Here is a 25,001-nt window from a genome sequence, read left to right as displayed (position 1 = left end):
GCTTCAGCATCAGTCCTTCCAATGAACACCCAGGACTGATCTCCTTTAGGATGGACTGGTTGGATCTCCTTGCAGTCCAAGGGACTCTCAAGAGTCTTCTCTAACACCACAGTTCAAAAGCATCAGTTCTTCGGACAAACTCAAATAAACGGACATTGCAAAATAAATTGATCTGTACTTTTCAAAAATGTCGATGTCATGAAATTCTAAGTCAGAATAAGGTACTGTTCCCTACCAAAGAGAGATGACAACTGAATGTAAGGATGACAACTGGGGTAAGGCCCAACACCATATTTTCTGTTGCTGAAAAAAGACACTGGGGCAACTGGCAAAATCTGAATTATTTGATAACTGGAGTGTGGTAATAAAAAAAACAGAGAATGACTTTGTTTTTAAAGAGAGACTATAAAGGGGAATAGAAAGGAAAGATTACAAAAGAGTGAGAGGAAGAGAGGAATAAAGTGAGGAAAAGAGAGAGGAAGGGAGAAATATTTTTTTTTTTTAAAGGAAGAAGAAAAGGAAAATCCTCCAAAGAGAGCCAATCCTCCCCACAGGGCATCTAGCCAGCGGCTCGGAGGCGGAGCCGCCCTGGGTCTCTCGCCGCTGCACCTCTTCCGGGGCTCGGCCGCCCCTCGCCCGCACCTTCCCACGCGGGGCGAGCCTCGCGGCGTCTCAGAGAACCACGGCGAGGGCGGCGGCAGCGAGGCGCTGCAGGCGACGGGCAGGCGCGGGAACCCTGTCTCCACTTCGCTTAATGGCAGGAAACAGGCACCGCAGACCGCGTTGCCTGGACCTGGGTGGGGCTCTGGTGGGAAGGGGCGGCGGGAGCGCGCGGCGCGGCCCCGCGGCGGTTAGGCGGGGCGGGCCTGCTCCGGGGTTGGGGGCGGCTCGCGGCGGGGCGGGGCCAAGGCGGCAGGCGGCAGAGCGGCCGCCATCTTGGAGAAGGGCAAAGGAAGGGCAGTCGCGGCCTCAGGAGTGTGCCGCGCAGTGGCCTGAGTGCTGCGTATTGCTGGGTATCACTCTGCAGACTCCAAGGGGAAACTCCTGAAATCTGATTTATCCGTTTACAGTGCGAAAGCTTGCACAGGTCGAGACCGCAACAGTTCAAAAGAACAAGAGCAAAGAGACCTCAAAGTTATCTCTGGGCAAATTTAGAAGGTAGCAGTAGTCTTTGTTTTCTGCCTACCTCATCTCTTCTCTTGGTGCTTTTTTTTTCTTTTTTTTTTTTTGGCCAATGGCAACTCTTTTGTTTGGTTTCCTACTGGAACCCGTATGGAGTGACTTTTCCCTCCACTGGATCAAGTCTTCCCTCTATTTGAGTGGCGTCTGCTGGAAAGGGAGAAAGAGAGGGGAGAATGGAGTTTGATAGCCAAGAATAAAGTAAATACAGCAAAAGATTAATATTTGAAACTATTTGAGTGAAGGATATTTTGTAATAAAGAATCTAGCCTTGCTCTAAGAGAGAAACTGTCTTTGCCTTCAGCCTTGTGGAGGCACAGTTTGTCATACTGTTAAGGGAAGCACACTGACTGAAACCCTTCACCCTGGCCAGGCACCACAGTAACCACTTGCATGAGTTGTTTTAGGATAGGAGGTCCTGGTAAAGAACAGGGAGCTAATAAGCCACCACCAATGGGAAGAGTTAGGGAAAGGTCAAAAGGAGACAGCACATGTCCAACCACCTCTCAGAATCCTTCTCACTGGCATCCATCTTGGTTGAACAAGGTGTGACCCACCAGGAAGGCCTCTGAGTCAGAATGATTGGCTAAAGACATCCCAGAAACTAATCCCAGCACCATAAAACCGGAGAGTGTGAGCCACGTGGCAGAGCAGTCCTCCTGGGTTCTCTTACCCTACTGATCTCTGCTCAGCTGCACTTTCCCAATAAAATCTCTTGCTTTGTTAGCACATGTGTCTCCTTGGACAATTCACTTTGGAGTGTTAGACAAGAACCCAGTTTTGGGTCCTGGAAGGGGTCCCCCTTCCTGCAACAAATGGCAACTCTGGCAGGTCTCTGCTGCAACTGACATCCTGACCACTTGGGGTACTCAGGGACCAGCTTGCCCGCTGATGGACCAGACCCAACGGCTGCAACTGGGACTCTTTTGTCCCTGGTCTCCTCCTGACACAGACAACTGGCCAGAACGCCCCAATCGGGTAAGGAACAAGAAAGTTTATTGACCTCTCTCCCCTTCCCTCTCTCTTTCCTCTCCTTAACCCTTCCTATCCTACACTTTTTTTGTAGTCCCCTGGTCCTGGATGCAGGAATCTGGTCGAAGGGCCTCAGCCTGAGCTGAGGATTGGAGACTGATCACCTCTTCTTGGCAGAGAACTCCAATTTTGGTTTTCGTCTGGTCTAGTCTGGTCTGGTCTTTGAAATCTTTGAAGACCTGAGATATTTTCATTTACTCTGTTAGTACTTGGATATGAAGTTCTGTGTCTCTATAGGAAGTTTTCTGAGAGACTGTAATGTTGTATTTAAGGGAGTGCCTGATGAGGACTACCAGGTCTCTGTGTGTGTTTTATACTCTGTGTTCTGTGTAGTGATTTGTGATGGCCATTTTGCTTTGTTTAGTTACCGTTTGGTTTAGACCTGCCATCATTTTGTTAGAACTTGATTTTCTTTCCCTGTACCTTGAGACCAGGGCTCTCAGGAACACTTATCTAGACCATCTCTAACTCCCAAGACTGAGGAAAAATGGGAAATTTTTATTTTTTTTATTTAAATTTTTAAAACTTTTATTTAAACTTTTATTTAAAATTTTATTTATTCTAACTGTTATTTATATACTAGTGAATTTTATATTGTAATAGGTAATTCATGACTAACTAAGCATTGAAAATGAAGCTAGATCTTGTGTTGTGTCTGTCTGAATATGTCTCCATATGTCTTTGTCTCTGGATAATATTTTTGAGATTAATTTGTAAATGAGCTCTATTTAATTGGCTTAGAAAAATGTAAGCACTTACACATGAAATCATTCTAAATTGAACAATGAATTCCAGGCTCATGTGAACTGGAAAATATTCAATATTAAATACCTCGTATTAATGTTTGTTGATCTAACTAATATAGACATGTCTTAGAGTAATTAACATTAAGTAGAATATTTTCATTGTACCTAGGTTTAATATAAGTTAAATATTATTATATCTGTTACAAATTTGTCAACAAGGAAATTACCTCAAGTGAAGAAACTTCTAAAAAATGTAAATGACATATGAGCTTTTAATAAGAGCTCTTAATAAGCTCTATTAAGAATAATTATGCTTTAGGAATGTCTCTCTAAAATAGTCTCTCCATATTGGGGTAACTTACATCTCTAAAGGTTGTGCTAAACTAAGTGTTGAAAGTCTGTTGAATAGCTCAGTCATTTCCAAATAAAATAAGATTTTGAAACATTTACTACTAAACACTATTTAGTAGCTCAGAGGGTAAAGAATCTGCCTGCAATGCAGGAGACCTGGGTTTGATTCCTGGGATTGGAAGATTCCCTGGAGAAGGGAATGACAATCCACACCAGTATTCTTGCCTGGAGAATCCCATGGTTGGAGGAGCCTGGTAGGCTATGATCCACAGGGTCGCAAAGAGTCAGACATGACTGAGTGACTTTACTTTCTTTCACTTTTCTTTCTTTCTTTCAAACACTAATTTCCTATGACAAAGAAATTAAAGTGATTTGGGACTACAAATGAATAATGTTTAGTGCCATCCTAAAATGTTCTAAGAAAGCAAATGTTTTAGAAATTATCACTGGTATTTATGCTCACTAATCTATAAAATGCTAATATAAAATTAGTTCTTGGTTGCTTAAGGAAAGTAGGAGGAGTGTTTTCAGTAAAAGAAGTTATGAAAAAATACTAAAAAGAGTTATGCATGATCAGGATTTTCTAAAACTGGATTAGTTAGATGAATGGATTTTGTTAGGATTGACTAAGAGCCAGCTAGGTCCAAGATGGCAGAGTTGACTTTCACTAGACCTTGAGCCTTGGTATATATGCCCATTGTGACGTATCAACAAGCTAAATTATACAACCATTAGCATTAACCAAATCTGACCAAATGTTCTAAACCTTTTTAATTGATTGATTTTTTTTTTTTTTTTTTTTTTTTGGACAAAACTTCCTATATCAAATTCTGTTGAAGTGCTTTTGACATCTAGTTAACTTTGGTGTGCTTCAGAGGGCCCCTGAACATTCCAAAGAAAGATATTAAACTAATTATGTTTATTTGATTGGTTAAATTGCATTAAAATATTATCAAATGAGTAATAAATCCTCTAATATAATGTATGATAAATAGTACTAATATAGGTATCCTAGAAATTATATGTAATTCTTAACATTCTGTTATGTCCTGGTATTCTAATGGAAATCCTGATGACTTCCCAAAAGTTAACAAAAGGACTGAATGAACCAGCGAATATGCTTATAACTTTCATGGTTTCTATCTGAAAAATTACAGGTTTGAATCTTGTGTTTTCTGGGAGTAGGGAAAGCCTTCCTCTCAAACTAATTATGATAGTAATTTGGTAAAATTATATGTTATAAACAAAACAATTATATTTCCTCTCTATCTAACTTCTCCAGAGATTGGGAACTCTTAGGTTTCCAGTAACTTTATCAGATGAGTTAGGAAAGTTATCTCACTAACAGGTGCAAAAATCTTAAGGAATTTTTGAGACCCTGAAAAAGGAAGAATTTACCTAGATTTGTTAGGCGAAATCTGTGATAAGCCTTTGGTGTGAGTTTCCCAGCCCTATTTTATTTTAAAAGTTCAGTCTGAGACTATAAATGTTTCAGCAAAGCAAAAAGTCTATGATCAATTATGTTTATATAAATCATCAGACCAAAATTACTGAGAACAGACCTATTTTGCAAGCAAACTAGGCTTAATTTGGTTATATTTGATTTAAACGAGGGTAATTTTAGGGAGAAAAAGGTGTTTCATTAAATATTAAATCCCAGCTTGTTAATGGAAGTCTGCATCTAGTAAGACTCATTTCTTGAATAGTTTTTTCCTGTTATGTGATATTAATGTAAAATTTAATTGAATTCTTAAAGAACACTCTAAGTTTGCTTCTGGAGCGCTTCTCAGTCATCTATCTTTGGATAAAGATCAGATGCCTCATGAGCTGCAAGCAGGACTGGACAAAGACATAATTTAAGGGACTGTCTCCAACCTGGATAGAAGGAACTTTTTATCAGGTACTCTTAACTGGCTCTTGCACAGTGAAATTGAGGGGAAACTGACTCTTAGATTAATTCCCACTTCCAAAGGACCCTACACTGAACTAGTCTATAGAGAGGACAGCTCACCTCATCTCACCTTAAAATGATGCTCAAACAGAGAAGAAACTACACTGCACCAGGACGAGAAGAAGACAACATCAGAGATAGACAGCTTGCCCAAGATGCTGAACCTGATTCATATGATCATTTAAAATGTTTTCTTGACTTCTTAGACCTTTGAATATAAATCAAATGCCTGATCATAGGCCTGATCCTATGCTAGTTTTAAACATCAATCCAATTATTGGGTTTGTGGCCAATTACCTGTGTCTAGTTCTGGGTTACCTTGCTGAATTTCTCTATTCCAAGAATAACTGGTTGGCCCTGAGAAAATTTACTTAAAAAAAAAAAATATATATATATATATATATATATATATATATATATATATATATATATAGTCAGATTCAAGTCACTATTGATATTACTAGATGGGATCCTCTCACCTGGCCAATTAATAATGCCTGCTCTGACTCTGGCCATAAATTTGTGTTTTCTTCTGTTACTCAAGCTCAATCAGAGCAACAAGCAAAGTTTTAACAAAGGAAAAAAAAATTTCCCACAATTATGGGATGGATTTATATAAATAACACCAGGCTATGGTAATTTAGATTTAAAGTCTCCTCTATGTTGGAAACAATTAAATCAGACAAAGGATAATCAGTCTAGTAACACTAGAAAACTGGGCTATGTGCCTTATAGACTGTGCCAATATATAATTTCCCTGGAAGATAAAGATTCCTATAGAGTAGACTAAGTTCAATGACCTGGGATATACTGGGCTACATCTAATGGAAGCTCTTAACTTAAGTCTTACTTATGACTTTACTGATACTGCTGACTGTGTTATTTGTACTTTGCCTGTTTTGCAAAATTGCTCTTTCTTACACTACCAAATGTTTGACTGAGGCCTCTGATAAAATAATATATAGTTCCATATGAGATTGATGATGGTAACAGTATAACTCTACATATGGGAAGAAGCAACAAGAGGGAATGTTTTCCTGGACCAAGAGGCTAGTAAGACAGGTGGTCCATAGAATTTTGGATACTGTTTTATGGCCTAGTCCAGTAACAGCACATTGAGTGTCCTGTCAACAAAATCTTTGCCAAAACCTGAGAATGGACAGTCTCAGCACCATGGGATAAAATAATCATGAAATGACCCCCCCCCCCACCCCGCCCAAATCATGATCAAGTTTATGACCAAGAAGGGGCTCTGCCAACTAAAAACTGACACTTGCCATCTACCTCTATAAAGATTAAATCATGGCCACTGCAGCTGCTGATCTTCAACGCCCCTGAAAGGGGTTCAGGGTGGAAATCAGGAATGAGGTACTCTGTGCTCTGGGCAAAACTGGCAGAACAGGCCTTCAGGTAGTTAGATCTTTTAAGGAAAAGATTTCATGAGTCCCAATTCTTGCATCTTCTCATACCTAGAGAAACACTGACATTGTTAATGGTGACATCTGCTTTGACTATTAAGGAGAATTTTACAATTAAAAGTCAAAACAGAATAGCTATGGTTCAGACATCCAGGAAAATCACTAGGGGATACTATGGGTGTATTTCAGGCTAGATCTTGTATTTCTAAACACTTGAGTTTTCTGAGTTGTGTCAGGCTTGGATGCCACCAGACATTCTCAAAACAATGTCTGCTGGCAGCTAGCAGCTACAACTTTACTTTTTATACAACTAGAAAACTGGCTACCTGGCTACAAGTCTCCCCAAAGTACCAGGTCCAGACTGGGTTTCAGACCTATTCTAAAAATTAAATGAGATTTATTTTGTCTCTTAAAATTTCAGTGGTCACTCCTCCAACTACTTCTAGTTGGGTCTGTTACACTAAAATGGCAGACCAAGGCATTGCAATTTTAATCATAAAGACTGAGATCTAGGACTTGGAACTCAGAAATACTTGCAATTCAGTGTCTATTCTCCAAACTGAGGCAGTCCTGTGCCCCATTTTGACAGGAAGTTATCAGAGTCATAGTTTTGCAGTTCCTTAAATTAAAACTGAGCAGGACTCCATGGGGTTCTGGCGTACAGATATGTTCTGTATTCTCTGTTTCTTGTTCTTAGGATAAAAACATTCATTCAGCCTCCTTGACCTTCCATGAGTCCCAAAGAGCAGATTCAAACAGTTGCTAATCAGGGAAGGGAGGGGATACAGAAACAGAGGAGGAACAATCGAATGGTGGTACAGCCTTGAGACAGGGTTCTGGGTCCTACTAAAATAAATAAATAAATAAAAGCATAACAATGTCTTTGAGTTCTTCTACAGAACTGGGACCCCCACCCAGGTGGAGGATGGTAACTTCAGGCTGAACACAAGATTGCTAGATCACTGCTCTTTTGCCTCACCACCAACCAATCAGAACAAGGTCATACTCCCTGCAGCCGTCACCCCACATGTCACCTTCTGTTTCTGGGGGCAGGGTGATGACCATCTGTTTGGGCCTCCTGTTTGGCCCCGTCTGCTTCATCTCTGACAGGGGCCAACAGTTTCAACCTAAATTGCTGTTATTACAAGGGTGAATGCTGGTTTCAGACAAAGAATACCTCGACTTAGACCAGGTAGAGAGAGACTTCTGCTCTGCTAGGCAGGCCTAGGCCCATGCACAGCAGGAAGAAGTTACAGAAGAAAGAGACCTCTGCACCAATTCCCAAGAAGTATCTTGAGTATGAAGTCTCTCAGCGGGGAGTTGTTACAGGAAGCACACTGATTGAAACCGCTCACCCTGGCCAGGCACCATAGTAATCATTTGCATGAGTTGTTTTACGACAGAGGTTCTGGTAAGAAACATGGAACTAGTAAGCCTCCACCAACTGGAAGATTTCAGGAAAGGTCAAAAGGAGACACCACATGTCCAATCACCTCTCAGAATCCTTCTCGCTGGTATCCATCTTGGCTGAACGAGGTGTGCACCAACATAAGGACTCTGAGTCAGAATGATCGGCTAAAGACAGCCAGCAGACTAACCCCATTACCATAAAACCCGAGACTTCAAGCCACGTGGCAGAGCAGTTTTCCTGAGTTCCTTTACCCTACTGCTCCCTGCCCAGGTGTTGTTTCCTAATAAAATCTCTTGCTTTGTCAGCACATGTGTCTCCTCGGACAATTCATTTTGGAGTGTTAGGCAAGAGCCCAGTTTCAGACCCTGGAAGGGGTCCCCCTTCCTGCAACAATACCTGATGTGTGCTTTATTGCTCAGTTGTGTCCGACTCTTTGTGACCCCATGAACTGTAGCCTGTCAGGTTCCTCTGTCCATGCGGATTATCCAGGCAAGAATACTGGAGTGGGTTGCCATGCCCTCCTCCAGCAGATTTTCCAAACCCAGGGATGTCATACCTGATAAGAATGTTTCTGTTTAGGGCAGGAGCTGGCTGTGCTGAAAAAAAAATCTACCATGTAATTTATGATGGGACTTCAGGTCATATTGTATTATTAATCCATCTGCAACAATCACATGGGCAATCAACTGATCATGTCTGCATATCAAAGATACAATAAAAATTCTGGACACTAAAGCTCGAGTGAGCTTCTCAGATTGGAAATACTCCGTGCATATTGATGCCAGGAGAGTAATGCAACCTGAGAATAATAGACTTTGCTTTCAGAACCCTCATAGACTTTGCCTTATGCATCTCTTCCTTTAGATAGAATCTGTATACTTTCCCTGTAATAAAATATAACTCGGAATATAATTGGCTTCAATGAATTCTACAAACACATTTTTGAACCTGAGTGTATTTGGGAAACCCTCCCCTGAAAACTCTGAACCTCCAATTGCTCTCAGAAGTGAGAGTGGGCTTGTATGGGCTCTTTCCTCTAACTCTGTAGCTGAACCATAACTCTTGAAGTTGCAATTAGAAGTCGGGTTGAGGGACAGTGCTCTCAACCTTGCAGCAAAACAAGTTGCATGGAATTGTTAAATTTTATTATAAAATTTTTGTTGTGTAATATAATTCACTTAAAAGTGTGTAGAACAAAGATGTATCACATAATGTTTTATCACAAATTGAACATTCAAGGTAAAGCAATGCTTCTCAAGCAATCTGTGGTGGACTGTTTTCTTTTTATTTCATCAGTTTAAAAATTAAAATTAAAGTAAAATACTAAAAAGGGATAGGAAAAATGCAGATTTATAAAAATACATGGTTTGGGGAACCAGTAAAAATGGATTATCAAATAAATAGTAAGAAAAAAAAAAAAAGAGAAAATCCCCCACTTGTTTTTAAAATTGTATTTATGGTTTACCCTTGAACAATTAAGGGGCTAGAGGCACTAATACCTGTACAGTCAAAAATCCTGATATAACTTCACAGTCAGTCCTCCACATCCAAAGTTCTGCATGTGTGAATTCAACCAACTTTGAATGGTATAGTACTGTAGTATGCATTTATTGAAAAAATCTAGGTGTTAGTGGATTCATGAAGTTCAAACCCATATTCTTCAAGCATCAACTGAATTTATTTATTCTTAGGTAGGAAGGAATTAAGAGTTTGGGGTTTTTTGTTGTTGTTGTTGCTTTTTATTTTTTTATTGATGTACAATTTACATATGTTAGTTTCAGGTATACGGTATTGATTTAACATGCATATATATTATGAAATGATCACTATAATAAGTCTAGGTAACATCTGTTACCATAATAGTTCCTTGTTTTGTGATTACAACTTTTAGGATCTACTCTCAGTAATTTTCAAATATGTAATATAGCATTAACTGTAGCCACCACAGCATCCCCATGGCTATTTATTTTATAACTGGAAGTTTGTCTCTTTTGATCACCTTCAAAAATCATAAAAATTATCTGGTCAAATACAGATTCTGAGTTTATTCTCAATTTCTCTACTTGTCTCACTTGGATTCAAGCACTAATGTTGGCAACTAGAATTCAAGTACTGAAAAAAAAAAAAAAAAAATCACAGGACCCAAAATGACGATGCTTGCAAATAGACAAATATACATTTTGTTAGATAAAAGACTACAAGGATACAATATGACAAGAGCATCAAAGTAAAGCTGTCTCCCAGCAAAGCATCCAGAGAGGTCAGATACAAGCTCCAGTTGTTTTACCAGTGCAGAGCCTTATTGGACATACTTTCTCTTTTGAACCATCAATACATGCATAGATTATCAGATAGCATTACCAACTCAAAAGACATGAGTTTGAGCAAACTCCAGGAGATACTGAACAACAGGGAAGCCCAGTGTACCACATTCCATATGGTCACAAAGAGTTGGATGTGACTTAGTGACTGAGCAACAACAAATTTTGACTCAGAGAGGCCAAAATGGAGTTTTGTCTGGTGCTTCTTATACTGGCTAGTTGTGTAGCTGTACTCTTGCTATACAATCTTCCCCAGTGGCTGAGCATTCCAGGTATCACACTGAGATCAGGTAAAAATCATTGATCTCAATATTATAAAAAAATAAGACTGACAAGATGGTATAAACTACCTCTACATTCCTCAAACCCATGTTAACAAAGCACTATTATTTTTTAAATTGCTTTTTTATAGAGTATAGACACTTTACAATGTTGTGTTAGTTTCAGCTGTGTTTCTGGTCTGGTAGCTCAGATGGTAAAGAATCTGCCTGCAATGTGGGAGACCTGGGTTTGATCCCTGGGTTGGGAAGATCCCCTGGAGATGGAAATGTCAATCCACTCCAGTATTCTCGCCTGGAGAATCTCTTGGACAGAGGAGCCTGGCAGACTCTAGTCCATGGGTGTTGGGGTCATTTAATGGACTGGAACCTGGTGGTCTGGAGTTGACGATAAGAAAGTGAAAGAAGGAAAGACGCTAATATTCCCTGGTTATGCAGCAGGCCTCTGCACTCCAGGGAATCAGAGAGAGAGAGAGAGAGAGGACATGGGGACCCAAGTCTTTGGCGGAACAAGGGTTCTTTATTGAATTCTGTGTGAGTATATATAATGTAATACAAGGCAGCTTCTTCAGATAAAGATCAAAAGACCAGACTTTACAAGTTACCAAGGAAACAGGGAGCAATAGAGGCCATAAGGCCAAAAGGCAATCCATATCAAAAGAGGGTCATAAATATCCCTTTCACCATATGGAAAAGCTAATGAAGGAAATCCTATGCAAGCATCCCATCTCTTTGATCTCAATCCTGGGAGTGGCTTGCTGCTTCTCTCACTCCTGACAGAAACTGATAAGAAATAGAGGGCCTAAGAGATAGGAAGCAGCACACAGGAATCCTACCGTTAAACATTCTCTGACAATTCCCCCTATTTTATTATATTTGTAAAAAAGGTCCTGACCATTTGAGTTTGTTATTTTTAACAAATTTTGCAGAAAGGCAATGTAAACAACAAATATAATTGCCGAGACAATTGCCAGAGTTACAGTTCCAGACCCGATGCTGTGGGTGATGCTTTGAAACCATCCTCGTGGGTCTAGCTCAGATAATTGATCAGCTAGTTGTCCAGCTAAAATTTCCAGATTGGTGGATGAGGGCAGACTTTTACAGAAAGTTTCAAAAATTTCTTTTTGCAATAATTGTGCATTCAGAGAGGCATTATCATGTATATTTTGTAAATGAAATTTGATTTGCTCCTGGTTATAGGCACTATGATTGAATTGAACAGGAGTAACACAAAATTAAGTAGAATTCCAATCACATTTTAGTATCACTTGTTTTTGTACATCTATTAATTGATCTCCAACCCATTTGATGGCTGTTTTTAGTTCCTGTATTTCATCTTGAATATCCTCATCTATCTGAGCCTGAGTGGCCCACATAGTATGAGCATCTTTAGTAATTTTGGATAAAATTATGTGCTTGAATTGAGGTTTGTAAAGAAATGCCAGCGACGGCAGCAGTGGTGCAAATATCTATTAATCCCAAAATGCCAAGAATCAGCCATCCAATGAATCGTTTAGATCATCGGAGTAATTTAGTAAGTAACCGGGAAGCAAGCCCGATCATGGGACCTTGTTCCCAATGCCATTGGAGATTTACTGGTAACCACAAATTACGTCGAGATCGAAGAATCAAAAGGGATTCATTTCTTAAGGAAATAGAGCTAAGACAGGTATATAATTTGCAATTTATACATGTTCAGAACATAAAGTCTTATTGAATTGTAAGTTTCCTATAGCTAAAACAAAAGGAAGGGGAATACAAGCTTGTATGAAATACGATTGATTATAGCAAAAGAAATAATTACTATGACTATGACTGGTTCCTGTGAAATGTCTGGTTCAAGTTCCAAGTTCTTCGATGCTTGCATCAAGTTTCCATATGTCCCATTGTTCAGGCCCAATTTGTTTGTCAAGGACGATCCAAGGACAAGGGGGTGCCATTCTACCGTCAAGTCAGCCAAGAAGTCCTTTGTCATGGTAATGTTCCACTGGAGTGTTAGTAACTTTCTAAGCGACTTGAGTAGCATAATCGAATACAGTGCTGTTAATGTCATCTGAGCAGTTAGACAGCCACATACCATGGGGTCCCCAATTGACAACGGTGTGACTAGCCACAAATATTAGTTTTCCTGATTTGGCTTGACATTTGTCCCAACGAACAGGAGTATATTTAAAGTTCTTATAAGTAAACCCTTCACATAATGTTCTTTGTTCTTTTCCTAGAGTCTCAGTAGTGTTGACATGGTTTTCAGAAAAAGAAAGAGCCATAAATAACCCAAGCAATGTCCGAAAGTCTTCTTTTGGAGACAGGAGGAAAGCCCAAGTTTGTCGGCCAACGTTTATGCATAATTCCCCTGAGCCCAGGCACAATGGAAGGAATTCATAGCCTAAAAAAATGTTAATTAGTTTTCCCTCCTCCCCAGGGTGTTGAGGGCCCCTTCACGTTCCAGGGAGGGGGCATATGGGTGGAGTCATTGGTTGATACGATCGGTCCTTTCTCCGTCCATTTTACGACCTGCAATAAAGGGGCGTTGGGTAAGTAAGCCCCGTAAGTATGATTAGTTAATCTGGCTCGACTGGGGGACGTGCAGGCCAACAGAGTAAGCATAGTGATAAGAAGGTTTTCAGGACTCTGAGGCATTCCCTGTTGAGAAACCAGATTTTCAGCTTGATTAGTAAGGGTTTTATTTGTCCCCAAGAGGGGAGGTCATAAGGTTGATGTTGCCGAGGGCAGCTGCTTCCTGGAGATCTTTAGAGCCGATATGGCCCATATTGGAATTTCTTCCTTCTGGGGTTTTTGTTGTTTCATCTCCACTTTAAATGCTGGGGGCCCCCTTGGGTCGAATCTTCCGAAAAGGAAGCCATGTGAATTTGTTGGATCCATCTGGGGAAGTACAAGCATACCACTTTCCCTGTAGGATTAATTTCCCAGATTTCCATTGTTTATTGAACCCATCTTGATACCAAATGGGCAGAGGAAGAGAAGTGTCCTTCAATTCCTTGAAATTTTTTTCTGCTCTTCTCAAGATATCTCCTTGTGGTAAGTTTAAAAAAAAAATTAAAACAAATAAAGCTGTATTAACAATAGTTATAGGTTTAGAAAATATCTTATATTGGAATCTAGTAGAGTCTGCTTTAGAAAGGGAAGGTAGCAATGTCCCAGTGTATTCCCCCTTTATTAATTTTTTTATTTGCAATTTTAGTGTGTGATGTGCTCATTCAACTATGTCTTGTCCCTGTGGATTATAAGGAATACCTGTGATGTGTTTAATAGAAAATGATTGTAAAAGTTGTTTAAAGTGTCTAGAAATATAGGCAGGGCCATTGTCGGTTTTTATAGAGCTAGGCATTCCCATTATGGCAAAATAAGCTAGTAGGTGAGTTACAATGTGTTGTGTAGCTTCATGGCGAAGAGGTGTGGCCCAGATAAAAGAAGAATTTGTGTCGATACAGACGTGTAGGAAAGAAGATGGAGGAAGTTCAGGGCAATGAGTTACATCCATCTGCCATAGTTCATTATGTTGTAATCCTCAAGGATTGATACCTTGTGCAATGGGTCGAAGATGTAAGGTCTGCAAGTAGAGCAATTATTAAAAATTTCTTTAGCCTGGCGATATGGGATTTTCCATAGCTGATGTAGGGAGCCAGCATTGTTGTGTAACAGAGCATGCTGTTCCTCCAGAGTAGCAAAGGAAACCAGTTTATCAGCCTGCTTATTACCATGAGTCATGGGGCCGGGACGGTAAGAATGTGCTCAAATATGTGTAATATAAATGGGAGAATTGAGGTTTCTAATAACAGATTGCAGTTCGAAAAAGAGTTGTTGAGTAATAGGTTGATTGGAGTTTATGGTGGAGGTTTCTGTATTTTTTAATACAAAAAGTGAGTACAAGGAATCGGAGACTATATTAATGGGATAAGGATGTAGGTAAATAACTTGGAAAAGAGCATATAATTCATTTTGCTGAGCAGAATGGAATTTAGTGTAAAAAACTTTATATTCTTTGAGAGACCAGAATGAGGCTTTAGTGTTCTTAGTCCCATCTATATAGAAAACTTCAGCTTGAGGTATAGGCTGTGAGCTGATGATGCGGGAAATAATAAATTCAGTATTTCTGAAGAAATTCTATAGCTTTTTAGAAGGATAATGAAATGAAATTTCTCCAAAATATTCCAAAAAAGCTATTTGGAAATCAGTAGAAATTTGTAAGGCATTCTCGAATTGAGACTTATTGACAAGCATCACAATTTTATGGGGATTGGAGCCAATTAGAGTTTTAGTCCTATTTCTTCCATTGATAATGATTAGAGCAATTAAATCAAGGTAGGGTTTAAGTGACTTTAACCCTCAAAAATGGGTATAGATCCATTCTTTTGGGTGTTCTTCTTGGACAAGAAGTCCCATGGGAGAATGAAGAGAGGAGAGTACAAACAGTTCTAAAGGTAAATCTAGTCTAATGAGAGTAAGAAATTGCTTTTATAATTTATTTTGTACCAAATAGAGTTCCTCTCATGCCTCTTGAGAAAGTGACCAGGGGCTATTTAAATCAGGGTCTCCTTTCAAAGTATTAAATAGATTAGTCAGTTGATAATTAGCAATGCCTAAAGAGGGTCTCCTCTCGGCCCCTGACCTTGGACGTGGGGTAGCTCCTCTCTGCCACTCCTGTGCCATCGCAGCCGTCATGCTTCTGCACCGTCTTAGGTCAGGGGCGGCGGCCAAGAGGAGCTACCCCATGCCTGAAGTTAGGGGTGGTGGCCAAGAGTTGGACAACTAACGCATGTCCAAGGAGCAGCGGCTGTGTGGGTGCAGGAGGGCTGAGAGGAGCTACTCCACGTTCAAGGTCAGGAGGGGTAGCCGTGAGGAGATACTCCTAGTCCAAGATAAGGAGCAGTGGCTGTGCATTGCTGGAGCAGCCGTGAAGAGATACCCCACGTCCAAGGTAAGAGAAATCCAAGTAAGATGGTAGGTGTTACAAGAGGGCATCAAAGGGCAGGCACACTGAAACCATAATCACAAATAACTAGTCAACCTGATCACAGGACCACAGTCTTGTCTAACTCAGTGAAACTAAGCCATGCCATGTGGGGCCACCCAAGACGGTTGGGTCATGGTGGAGAGGTCTGACAGCATGTGGGCAACTGGAGAAGGGAATGGCAAACCACTTTAGTATTCTTGCCTTGAGAACCCCATGAACAGTATGAAAAGGCAAAATCATAGGATACTGAAAGAGGAACTCCCCAGGTCTGTAGGTGCCCAATATGCTACTGGAGATCAGTGGAGAAATAACTCCAGAAAGAATGAAGGGATGGAGCCAAATCCAAAACAACACCCAGTTGTGGATGTGGCTGGTGATAGAAGCAAGGTCCAGTGCTGTAAAGAGCAATATCGCATAGGAACCTGGACTGTTAGGTCCATGAATCAAGGCAAATTGAAAGTGGCCAAACAGGAGATGACAAGAGTGAATGTGGACATTCTAGGAATCAGCAAACTAAAATGGACTGGAATGGGTGAATTTAACTCAGATGACCATTATATCTACTACTGTGGGCAGAAATCCCTTAGAAGAAATGGAGTAGCAATCATGGTCAACAGAAGAGTCCGAAATGCAGTACTTAGATGCAATCTCAAAAATGACAGAATGATCTCTGTTCATTTCCAAGGCAAACCATTCAATATCACGGTAATCCAAGCATATGCCACAACCAGTAACGCTGAAGAAGCTGAAGTTAAACAGTGCTATGAAGACATACAAGACCTTTTAGAAGTAACACCCAGAAAAGACATCCTTTTCATTATAGGAAACTGGAATGCAAAAGTAGGAATTCAAGAAACACCTTGAGTAACAGGCAAATTTGGCCTTGGAGTACAGAATGAAGAAGGGCAAAGGCTAATAGAGTTTTGACAAGAGAACACACTGGTCATAGCAACCACCCTCTTCCAAGAACACAAGAGAAGACTCTACACATGGATATCACCAGATGGTCAACACCAAAATCAGATTGATTATATTTTTTGCAGCCAAAGATGGAGAAGCTCTATACAGTCAGCAAAAGCAAGACTGGGAGGTGACTGTGACTCAGATCATGAACTCTTTATTGACAAATTCAGACTGAAATTGAAGAAAGTAGGGAAAACCACTAGGCCATTCAAGTATGACCTAAATCAAACCCCTTATGACTGTACAGTGGAAGTGGGAAATAGATTTAAGGGACTAGATCTGATAGACAGAGAGCCTGATGAACTATGGACGGAGGTTTGTGACATTGTACAGGAGACAGGAATCAAGACCATCCCTATGGAAAAGAAATGCAAAAAGGGAAAATGGCTGTCTGAGGAGGCCTTACAAATAGCTGTGAATAGAATAGACGTGAAAAGCAAAGGAGAAAAGGAAAAATATCCCCATTTGAATGCAGAGTTCCAAAGAATAGCAAGAGAATAAGAAAGTCTTCCTCAGTGATCAATGCAAACAAATAGAGGAAAACAACAGAATGGGAAAGACTAGAGATCTCTTCAAGAAAATTAGAGATACCAAGGGAACATTTCACGCAAAGATGGGTTCAATAAAGGACAGAAATGGTATGGACCTAACAGAAGCAGAGGATATTAAGAAGAGGTGGCAAGAATACATAGAAGGACAGTACAGAAAAGATCTTCACGACCCAGATAATCACGATGGTGTGGTCACTCACTAGAGCCAGACATCCTGGAATGTGAAGTCAGGTGTGCCTTAGAAAGCATCACTATGATCAAAGCTAGTGGAGGTGATGGCATTCCAGTTGAGCTATTTCAAATCCTGAAAGATGATGCTCTGAAAGTGCTGCACTCAACATGACAGCAAATTTGGAAAACTCATCAGTGGCCACAGGACTGGACAAGGTCAGTTTTCATTCCAATCCCAAAGAAAGGCCATGCCAAAGAATTCTCAAACAACCACACAATTTCACTCATCTCACACGCTAGTAAAGTAATGCTCAAATTTCTCCAAGCCAGGCTTCAGCAATACATGAACCATGAACTTCCAGATGTTGAAGCTGGTTTTAGAAAAGGCAGAGTAACCAAAGATCAAATTGCCAACATCCGCTGGATCATTGAAAAAGCAAGAGAGTTCCAGAAAACATCTATTTCTGCTTTATTGACTACATCAAAGCCTTTGACTGTGTGGATGACAATAAACTGTGGAAAATTCTGAAAGAGATGGGAATACCAGACCACCTGATCCACCTCTTGAGAAACCTGTATGCAGGTCAGGAAGCAATATTTAGAACTGGGCATGGAACAACAGACTGGTTCCAAATAGGAAAAAGAGTATGTCAAGGCTGTATATTGTCACCCTGTCTATTTAACTTATATGCAGAGTACATCATGAGAAACTCTGAGCTGGAAGAAACACAAGCTGGAATCAGGATTGCCGGGAGAAGCATCAATAAACTCAGATATGCAAATGACACCACCCTTATGGCAGAAAGTGAAGAGGAACTAAAAAACCTCTTGATGAAAGTGAAAGAGGAGAGTGAAAAAGTTGGCTTAAAGCTTAACATTCAGAAAACTAAGATCATGGCATCTGGTCCCATCACGTCATGGGAAATAGGTGGGAGACAGTGGGAATAGTGTCAGACATTTTTAGGAGGGGGTGGCTCCAAAATCACTGCAGATGGCGACTGCAGCCATGAAATTAAAAGATACTTACTCCTTGGAAGGAAAGTTATGACCAACCTAGATAGCATATTGAAAAGCAGAGACATTATTTTGCCAACAAAGGTCCGCGTAGTCAAGGCTATGGTTTTTCCAGTGGTTAGGTATGGATGAGAGAGTTGGACTGTGAAGAAAGCTGAGCACCAAAAAATTGATGCTTTTGAACTGTGGTGTTGGAGAAGACTCTTGAGAGTTCCTTGGACTGCAAGGAGATCCAACCAGTCCATCCTAAAGGAGATCAGTCCTGGGTGTTCATTGGAAGGACTGATGCTGAAGCTGAAACTCCAATACTTTGGCCACCTCATGCAAAGAGTTGACTTGTTGGAAAAGACCCTGATGCTGGGAGGGATTGGGGGCAGGAGCAGAAGGGGACGACAGAGGATGAGATGGCTGGATGGCATCACCGACTCGATGAACATGAGTTTGAGTAAATTCCTGGAGTTGGTGATGGACAGGGAGGCCTGGAGTGCTGCGATTCATGGGGTCACAAAGAGTACGACACAACTGAGCGATTGAATGGAACTGAACTGAAAGAGGGTCTAATCCAATGTATATCACCTAAGAGTTTCTATAAATCATTTAAGGTTAATAATTTATCAGTATGAATATGAGTTAGTTGGGGAGTAATACATTTTCTATTAACAACAAATCCTAAGTAATGATAAGGTGTAGAGGTTTGAATTTTTTCACGGGCAGTAATTAATCCAGAGTTTTTCAAGCATTGTTGAGCTATGTCAAACATGTGTTGAGTTTCTAAAATGGATGGAGCTGAAAACAATATATCATCCATGTAATGGATAACAAGAAAGTCAGGAAATTGTTTACTCACATTCTCAAGGGCTTTAGCTACATAGTACTGACAAATGGTGGGAGAATTCACCATTCCTTGAGGCAATACAGTCCATTGGTATCATTTATGAGGTCCGATATGATTAGGACAAAGGAGGGAGAAAGTGAATCTCTCTCGGTCTAACGGTTGTGTGTGTGCGTCTGTTAGTCACTCAGTTGTGTCCAATTTTTTGCAACCCCATCGACTGTAGCCCACCAGGTTCCTGTCCGTGGGATTCTCCAGGCAAGAATACTGTAGTATTCTAAAGGGTGTAGAGGTATATTAAAAAAGCAATCTTGCAAATCAATAATAATGATGTGCCAATTTTGAGCAATAGTGGTAGGTGATGGGATTCCTGGTTGTAATGCACCCATAGGTTTCATAGATGCATTAACTTTTCTAAGGTCTGTTAAGAGATGCCATTTGTTAGATTTCTTTTTTATAACAAAAATTATGAGAGTTCCAAGGAGAGCAAGATTCCTCGATATGTTTCAATTCTAATTGTGTATCTGTAAGTTCTTTAGCAGCCTGTAGTTTCTCTTTTGTAAGGGGCCACTGATCTGTCCAAATAGGCTTGTCATTCTTCCAAGTTATTTTAATAATTGCATTATTTGTTAAATGAGCGGTGGCCCCTAGGAAAAATGTGGAATGTTTCTCTGAGTTTGCCATTGCATAAGTAAACCCCTTCCTATTAAATTAAGTGGTGTATTTATCACATAAGGTTTTAATCTTGCAGGTTGGCCTTCTGGTCCCTCACATGGGTAGATTTGAACACTTTGATAAACTTCTTGTACTTTGGTTTGAGAAATTCCTGCAGTTTTCCAGGAGATTTTTTGTATAGGCCAGGATTTGGGCCATAAATGTTTGGATATAGTAGTAACATCAGAACCAGTATTGAGGAGACCAGAAAATCTTTTACCATTAATTTTGATATTTATTTTTGGTCGGGCATATTCACATAACAATGATGTCCATAAAGATTGTCTTTGATCTGTACTGCTTAATCCGCCTGTCCGTACATCATTAGAGGAGTTAATAGAAATGCAAGATAAAAGGAGTAAATGAGCAATTTTGTCCCCCTTTTTTAATTGCCATAAAATCTGAGATGACATCATAATTTGAACTTCTCCTTTATAATCTGAACCAATTACTCCAGGGTGAACAGAAATCCCTTTAGAAGTCAAACTAGATCAGCCAAGTAAAAGACCAAAGGTTTGTGGGGACAGGGGCCCAAAAAGTCTGGTAGGTATTCTAGAGGGGACTGCTTGAGGGTAAGGGAGAAAGTCATTTAGGGCTGGTATATCGACGGCAGCACTGCCGGATGTTGAGGGTTTGAGGGAAAAGATGGAATTTGCCCCTGGTTTTTGTTGAAGGGGATCTGGGGGTTCCCCTGCTTGGAGTTTCCCAAAATAGGTTTTCCTTCAATATCAAATTTAGATTTACACTCTTTGGCCCAATGCATTCCCCTATGGCAGCGGGGGCAGACTTTTGGAGGTTTTGTTTTTTTTTTTTTTTTTTTTTTTTTAGCTTTCTTAGGGCAATCCCTTTTTAAATGTTTCTTATCCCCGCTTTTAAAACATCCCTCATTTCCCTTTTTAAAGCAAGCAGCGATTGTTTCAGCTAGCATTTGCATTTTTTTGAGTTTCTGATCCTAGATTGTGACAAGCCTTCAAATAATCAATAATGGTCCCTGTCTCACGAAATGGGGCTATAGACTTTTGACATTCCTGATTCACATTTTCATAAGCATGTAATTTCTCTAGTCACCTTTTAGTTTCTTCTCCAATTACAGTATGGGAAATAGCAGTTTCTAATCTAGCTAAGAAATCAGCATAAGTTTCATTAGGCCCTTGCAATATTTTAGTGTAGCTACCTGTAGGTTCCCCTTGAGGAGTAATTGGATCCTGGGCTTCAGTGGCCACTGTTTTTAATTGTTTATGCAACTGAGGAGGACAGAGCTTCCAGAGCATCAAATTGTCAGGTGCCAGTTAACATTTCAAAAGTAATTTGGATTGGGGGAGCACCAGCTCAAGCATTTTTGTTAGCATGATCTCTGGCTATATCTTGAAACCACATTGTCCATTGAAGATACTCTCCTAGTTTAAGGACAGCTTTTATTAAAATTTGACAATCATAGGGAATAAAATTTCCAATAGAAGATGCCATAGTATTTAGAATCTGTCTAGTAAACGGTGAATGTGGGCCATAAATAGTTATAGCCTTTTTCATTTGTTGCATGTAAAAAAGGTTAATACCTTCCTATTGAGGTATTATTTGCCCTTGAGTGTTACTGGGAAGGCAGAAAAACCATCGGCTTCAGAGACTTGTGATTGCAAAGCCAGCAATTCAGAGAGCCTCTGTCGTGAAAGAGGGTGAGTAGGTAGCAATTTTTTGCAAATATGAGTTTGTGCTAAGGACTTATCATTATTATCCAGAAAAGTATTGCCAGCTTTGGTGTCAGAAAGTGTCTCAGAAGAGTCATTGTCAGAATCATTAGGTTCTAGCAAAGGAGAGACTTTTGGATTCATGCCTGTTGGCAAAGGAGGAGCATTTGGAGCAACCAGGGCAGGGCTCATAGGAAAAATCTGAAATATTTTATCTTGTTCTATTTGGTCCTTTTGTAAAGTTTCATCATATAATTCATATTCGTGTAATAAGTGTTCTGTCTGTTGTCGAATATTGGGAGGGCTAGAATTGCCTTGAAATGACAGAATTACAGCTTTAATGAGAGCCCACAGGGGCCAGAAATCAATTGCAATATTTTTTCCCTGTCTGGCAGCTTGTTCAACATTCTCTTTGACCCAGTGACAAATTTCTAAATCAAAACTGCCTTCATCAGGTAACCAGGGATTATGTTCAGCTATTGTTTGAAGGCAAGCCTCTATTCGCTGGTACTAAACTGAAAGTCCCTGAAATTTAAATAAATGATGAAGTAAAGTAGAAAAGTGATGGGGCTTTCCAGACATTTGACCCATTTCCTTGTACTTACCGATCTCAATAGGCCCTGAGTCACTCCATCCGAAGTGCTGCGTATATCAGGCCCCTGTTCTGGGCGCCACTTGTTGGGGTTCTTTAATGCACCAGAACCTAGTGGTCTGGAGTTAACGATAAGAAAGTAAAAGAAGGAAAGAGGCCAATATTCCATGGGTTACACAGCAGGCCTCCACACTACAGGGAATCAGCCAGAAAGAAAGAGAGAGAGAGAGAGAGAGAGAGAGAGAGAGAGAGAGAGAGAGAGAGAGAGAGAGAGAGAGAGGGGCACGGGGACCTGAGTCTCTGGTGGAACAAAGGTGCTTTATTGAATTCTGTGTGAGTATATATACTGTAATACAAGGTAGCTTCTTCAGATAAAGATCAAAAGACCAGACTTTACAAGTTACCAAGGAAACAAGGAGCAATAGAAGCCATAAGGCTAAAAGGCAATCCATATCAAAAGAGGGTCATAAATAATCCCTTTCCCATATGGAAAAGCTAATGAAGGAAATCCTATGCAAGCATCCCATCTCTTTGATCTCACTCCTGGTTGCCGCTCCTCTCACTCCTGACAGAAACTGATAAGGAACACAGGGTTCAAGAGAGATAGGAAGCAGCACACAGGAATCCTACTGTTAAACATTCCGTTACACATGAGGTCACAAAAAGCTGGACATGACTGAGTGACTAAGCACAGCACAGCTGTACAATGATGTGAATCAGCCATAAGTATACATACACCTCCTCCCTCTTGAACGTCCCTACCACGCTGCCCCCCATCCGCCCCTGTAGGTCATCATATGGCACCAGGTTGAGCTCCGTGTGTTATACAGCAACTTTCCAGTTGCTATGTATTTTACACGTGGTAGTGTATATTTTTCAATGTTACTCTTTCTATTTGTTCCATCCTCTTGAAAGGTTGTTGCTGAACCATAAGATGCAGGGATTCTTGGCCTCTGGAAGAGACGAATTCAATCTGGGGCCAGAGACGAGGCCAGATCGCTCAGAGCTTTTGTATAATAAAGTTTTATTAAAGTATAAAGGAGATAGAGAAAGCTTCTGACATAGGCATCAGAAGGGGGCAGAAAGAGTACCCCTCCTGCTAGTCTTCAGCTGTATGTTATATAGTCATTCACAGTCTGTTAATGAAAAGAAAGGAATGTCTTAAAATTCAGAATGGCACCAGATAATTCATCCCAGGCCATAAAACGATTGACTTGAATCTTGTAGAATGGCAGATTACCACACAAATAGTTTCATTTACATAGATTAGGGGAACAATATCTGAGTATAACATACTGGTTTGTCAAGTAGTTTGAGCCATTTGGTGGAACCAACTTGAAGACAGAGTCTGGGGTACATTAACATAGCTTAAGACAAACATTTCCATAAGAAAAAATGTATTGGCTAACTCAAGGTTTTGAGAACAGTTAGCTTCAGGTGAAACCAGGTGTCATGGCAACACAGCATTTTAAGAGAAATCTCCTTTTAAATTTGTACAGAGAAAGAAAAAAAAAAAAAAAACAAAAAAACAAAAAACTCTAGTTGGTTTCCTCCTGCCACTTAAGAGAGATAAAAATGTCTGGCACTTGCTTGCCTGTTTCCTCCGTTTGGAGACCTCTGGCCTTCCTGCCTGTTACCCTCTCACTCTCTTTCCACTACTGTGTCCACAAGTTCATTCTCTACATCTGTGTCTCTACCCCTGCCCTGCATATAGGTTCATCAGTACCACTTTTCTAGATTCCATATTTTTGCATCAATATACAAAATTTGTTTTTCTCTTTGTGACTTGACCCTGTATAACAGGCTCTAGGTTCATCCATTTCAGCTCAACTTACTCAAATTGGTTCCTTTTTGTGGTTGAGTAATATTCCATTGTATATATGTACCACAACTTCTTTATCATTTCATCTGTCAGTGGAATTCTAGATTGCTTCTATGACCTCTGTTGTAAATAGTACTGCAATGAACATTAGGGTTCTTGTTGTTGTTCAGTCACTTAATCATGTCTGACTCTTTGCAACCCCATGGACCAAAGCATGCCAGTCTTCTTTGTCCTTTACTATCTCCCAGATTCATGTCCAGGAGTCAGATTGATGTCCACTGAGTCGATAATGCTATCTAACCATCTCATCCTCTGCTTCCCTCTTCTTTTGCTTTTCATCTTTCCCAGTGTCAGTGTCTTTTCCAAGGAGTTGGTTCTTCCCATCAGATGGCCAAAGTATTGGAGCTTCAGCTTCAGCATCAGCCCTTCCAATGAATATTCAGGATTGATTTCCTTTAAATTGACTGATTTGATCTCTTTGTAGCCCAAGGAATGTCCAAGGAGTACCAGGAGTAAATAGTGCTGCAATGAACATTGGGGTATATGTATCTTCTTGAATTATGGTTACCTCAAGTATATAACCCATAGTAGGATTTCAGGGTCATATGGTAGCTTTATTCTTAGTTTTTAAAGGAATCTCCATACTGTTCACCATAGTGACCATATCAGTTTATGTTCCCACCAACAGTGCATGAGGGGTCCCTTTTCTCCACATCCTCTCCAGCATTTTGATGATGGCCATTCTGACTTATATGAGGTGATACCTCATTGTAGTTTTGATTTACATTTCTTTAGTAATGAGCAATGTTTAGCATTTTTTCATGTATATATTGGCCACCTGTATATCTTCTTTTCATACTGTTCATGGAGTTCTCAAGGCGAGAATATGAAGTGGTTTGACATTCCCTCCTCCAGTTGACCATGTTTTGTCAGAACGCTTCATTGTGACCTGTCCATCTTGGGTGGTCCTTCATGGCATGGCTCATAGCTTCATT

At 40.2% G+C, this 25,001-nt stretch overlaps 1 protein-coding gene across 1 annotated transcript in view; it reads left to right on the top strand.

Annotated features, from left to right (window-relative positions):
- Positions 1 to 244: 244 nt before the first annotated feature.
- LOC122425533 overlaps positions 245 to 25,001 on the top strand; it is a 67,035-nt gene continuing 42,278 nt past the window's right edge. The window contains exons 1-3 of the mRNA XM_043444016.1: positions 245 to 275; positions 555 to 797; positions 1,907 to 2,157. Of these exons, the coding sequence (XP_043299951.1) occupies positions 245 to 275; positions 555 to 797; positions 1,907 to 2,157 (525 nt within the window). The remainder of the gene's footprint in view (positions 276 to 554; positions 798 to 1,906; positions 2,158 to 25,001) is intronic.

The sequence above is a fragment of the Cervus canadensis genome, chromosome 23 (genome assembly GCF_019320065.1).
Source record: "Cervus canadensis isolate Bull #8, Minnesota chromosome 23, ASM1932006v1, whole genome shotgun sequence".
Lineage (NCBI taxonomy): Eukaryota > Metazoa > Chordata > Mammalia > Artiodactyla > Cervidae > Cervus > Cervus canadensis.
The sequence above is the reverse complement of the archived record's forward strand: the minus strand, read 5'-3'. Positions and strand labels throughout refer to the sequence as shown.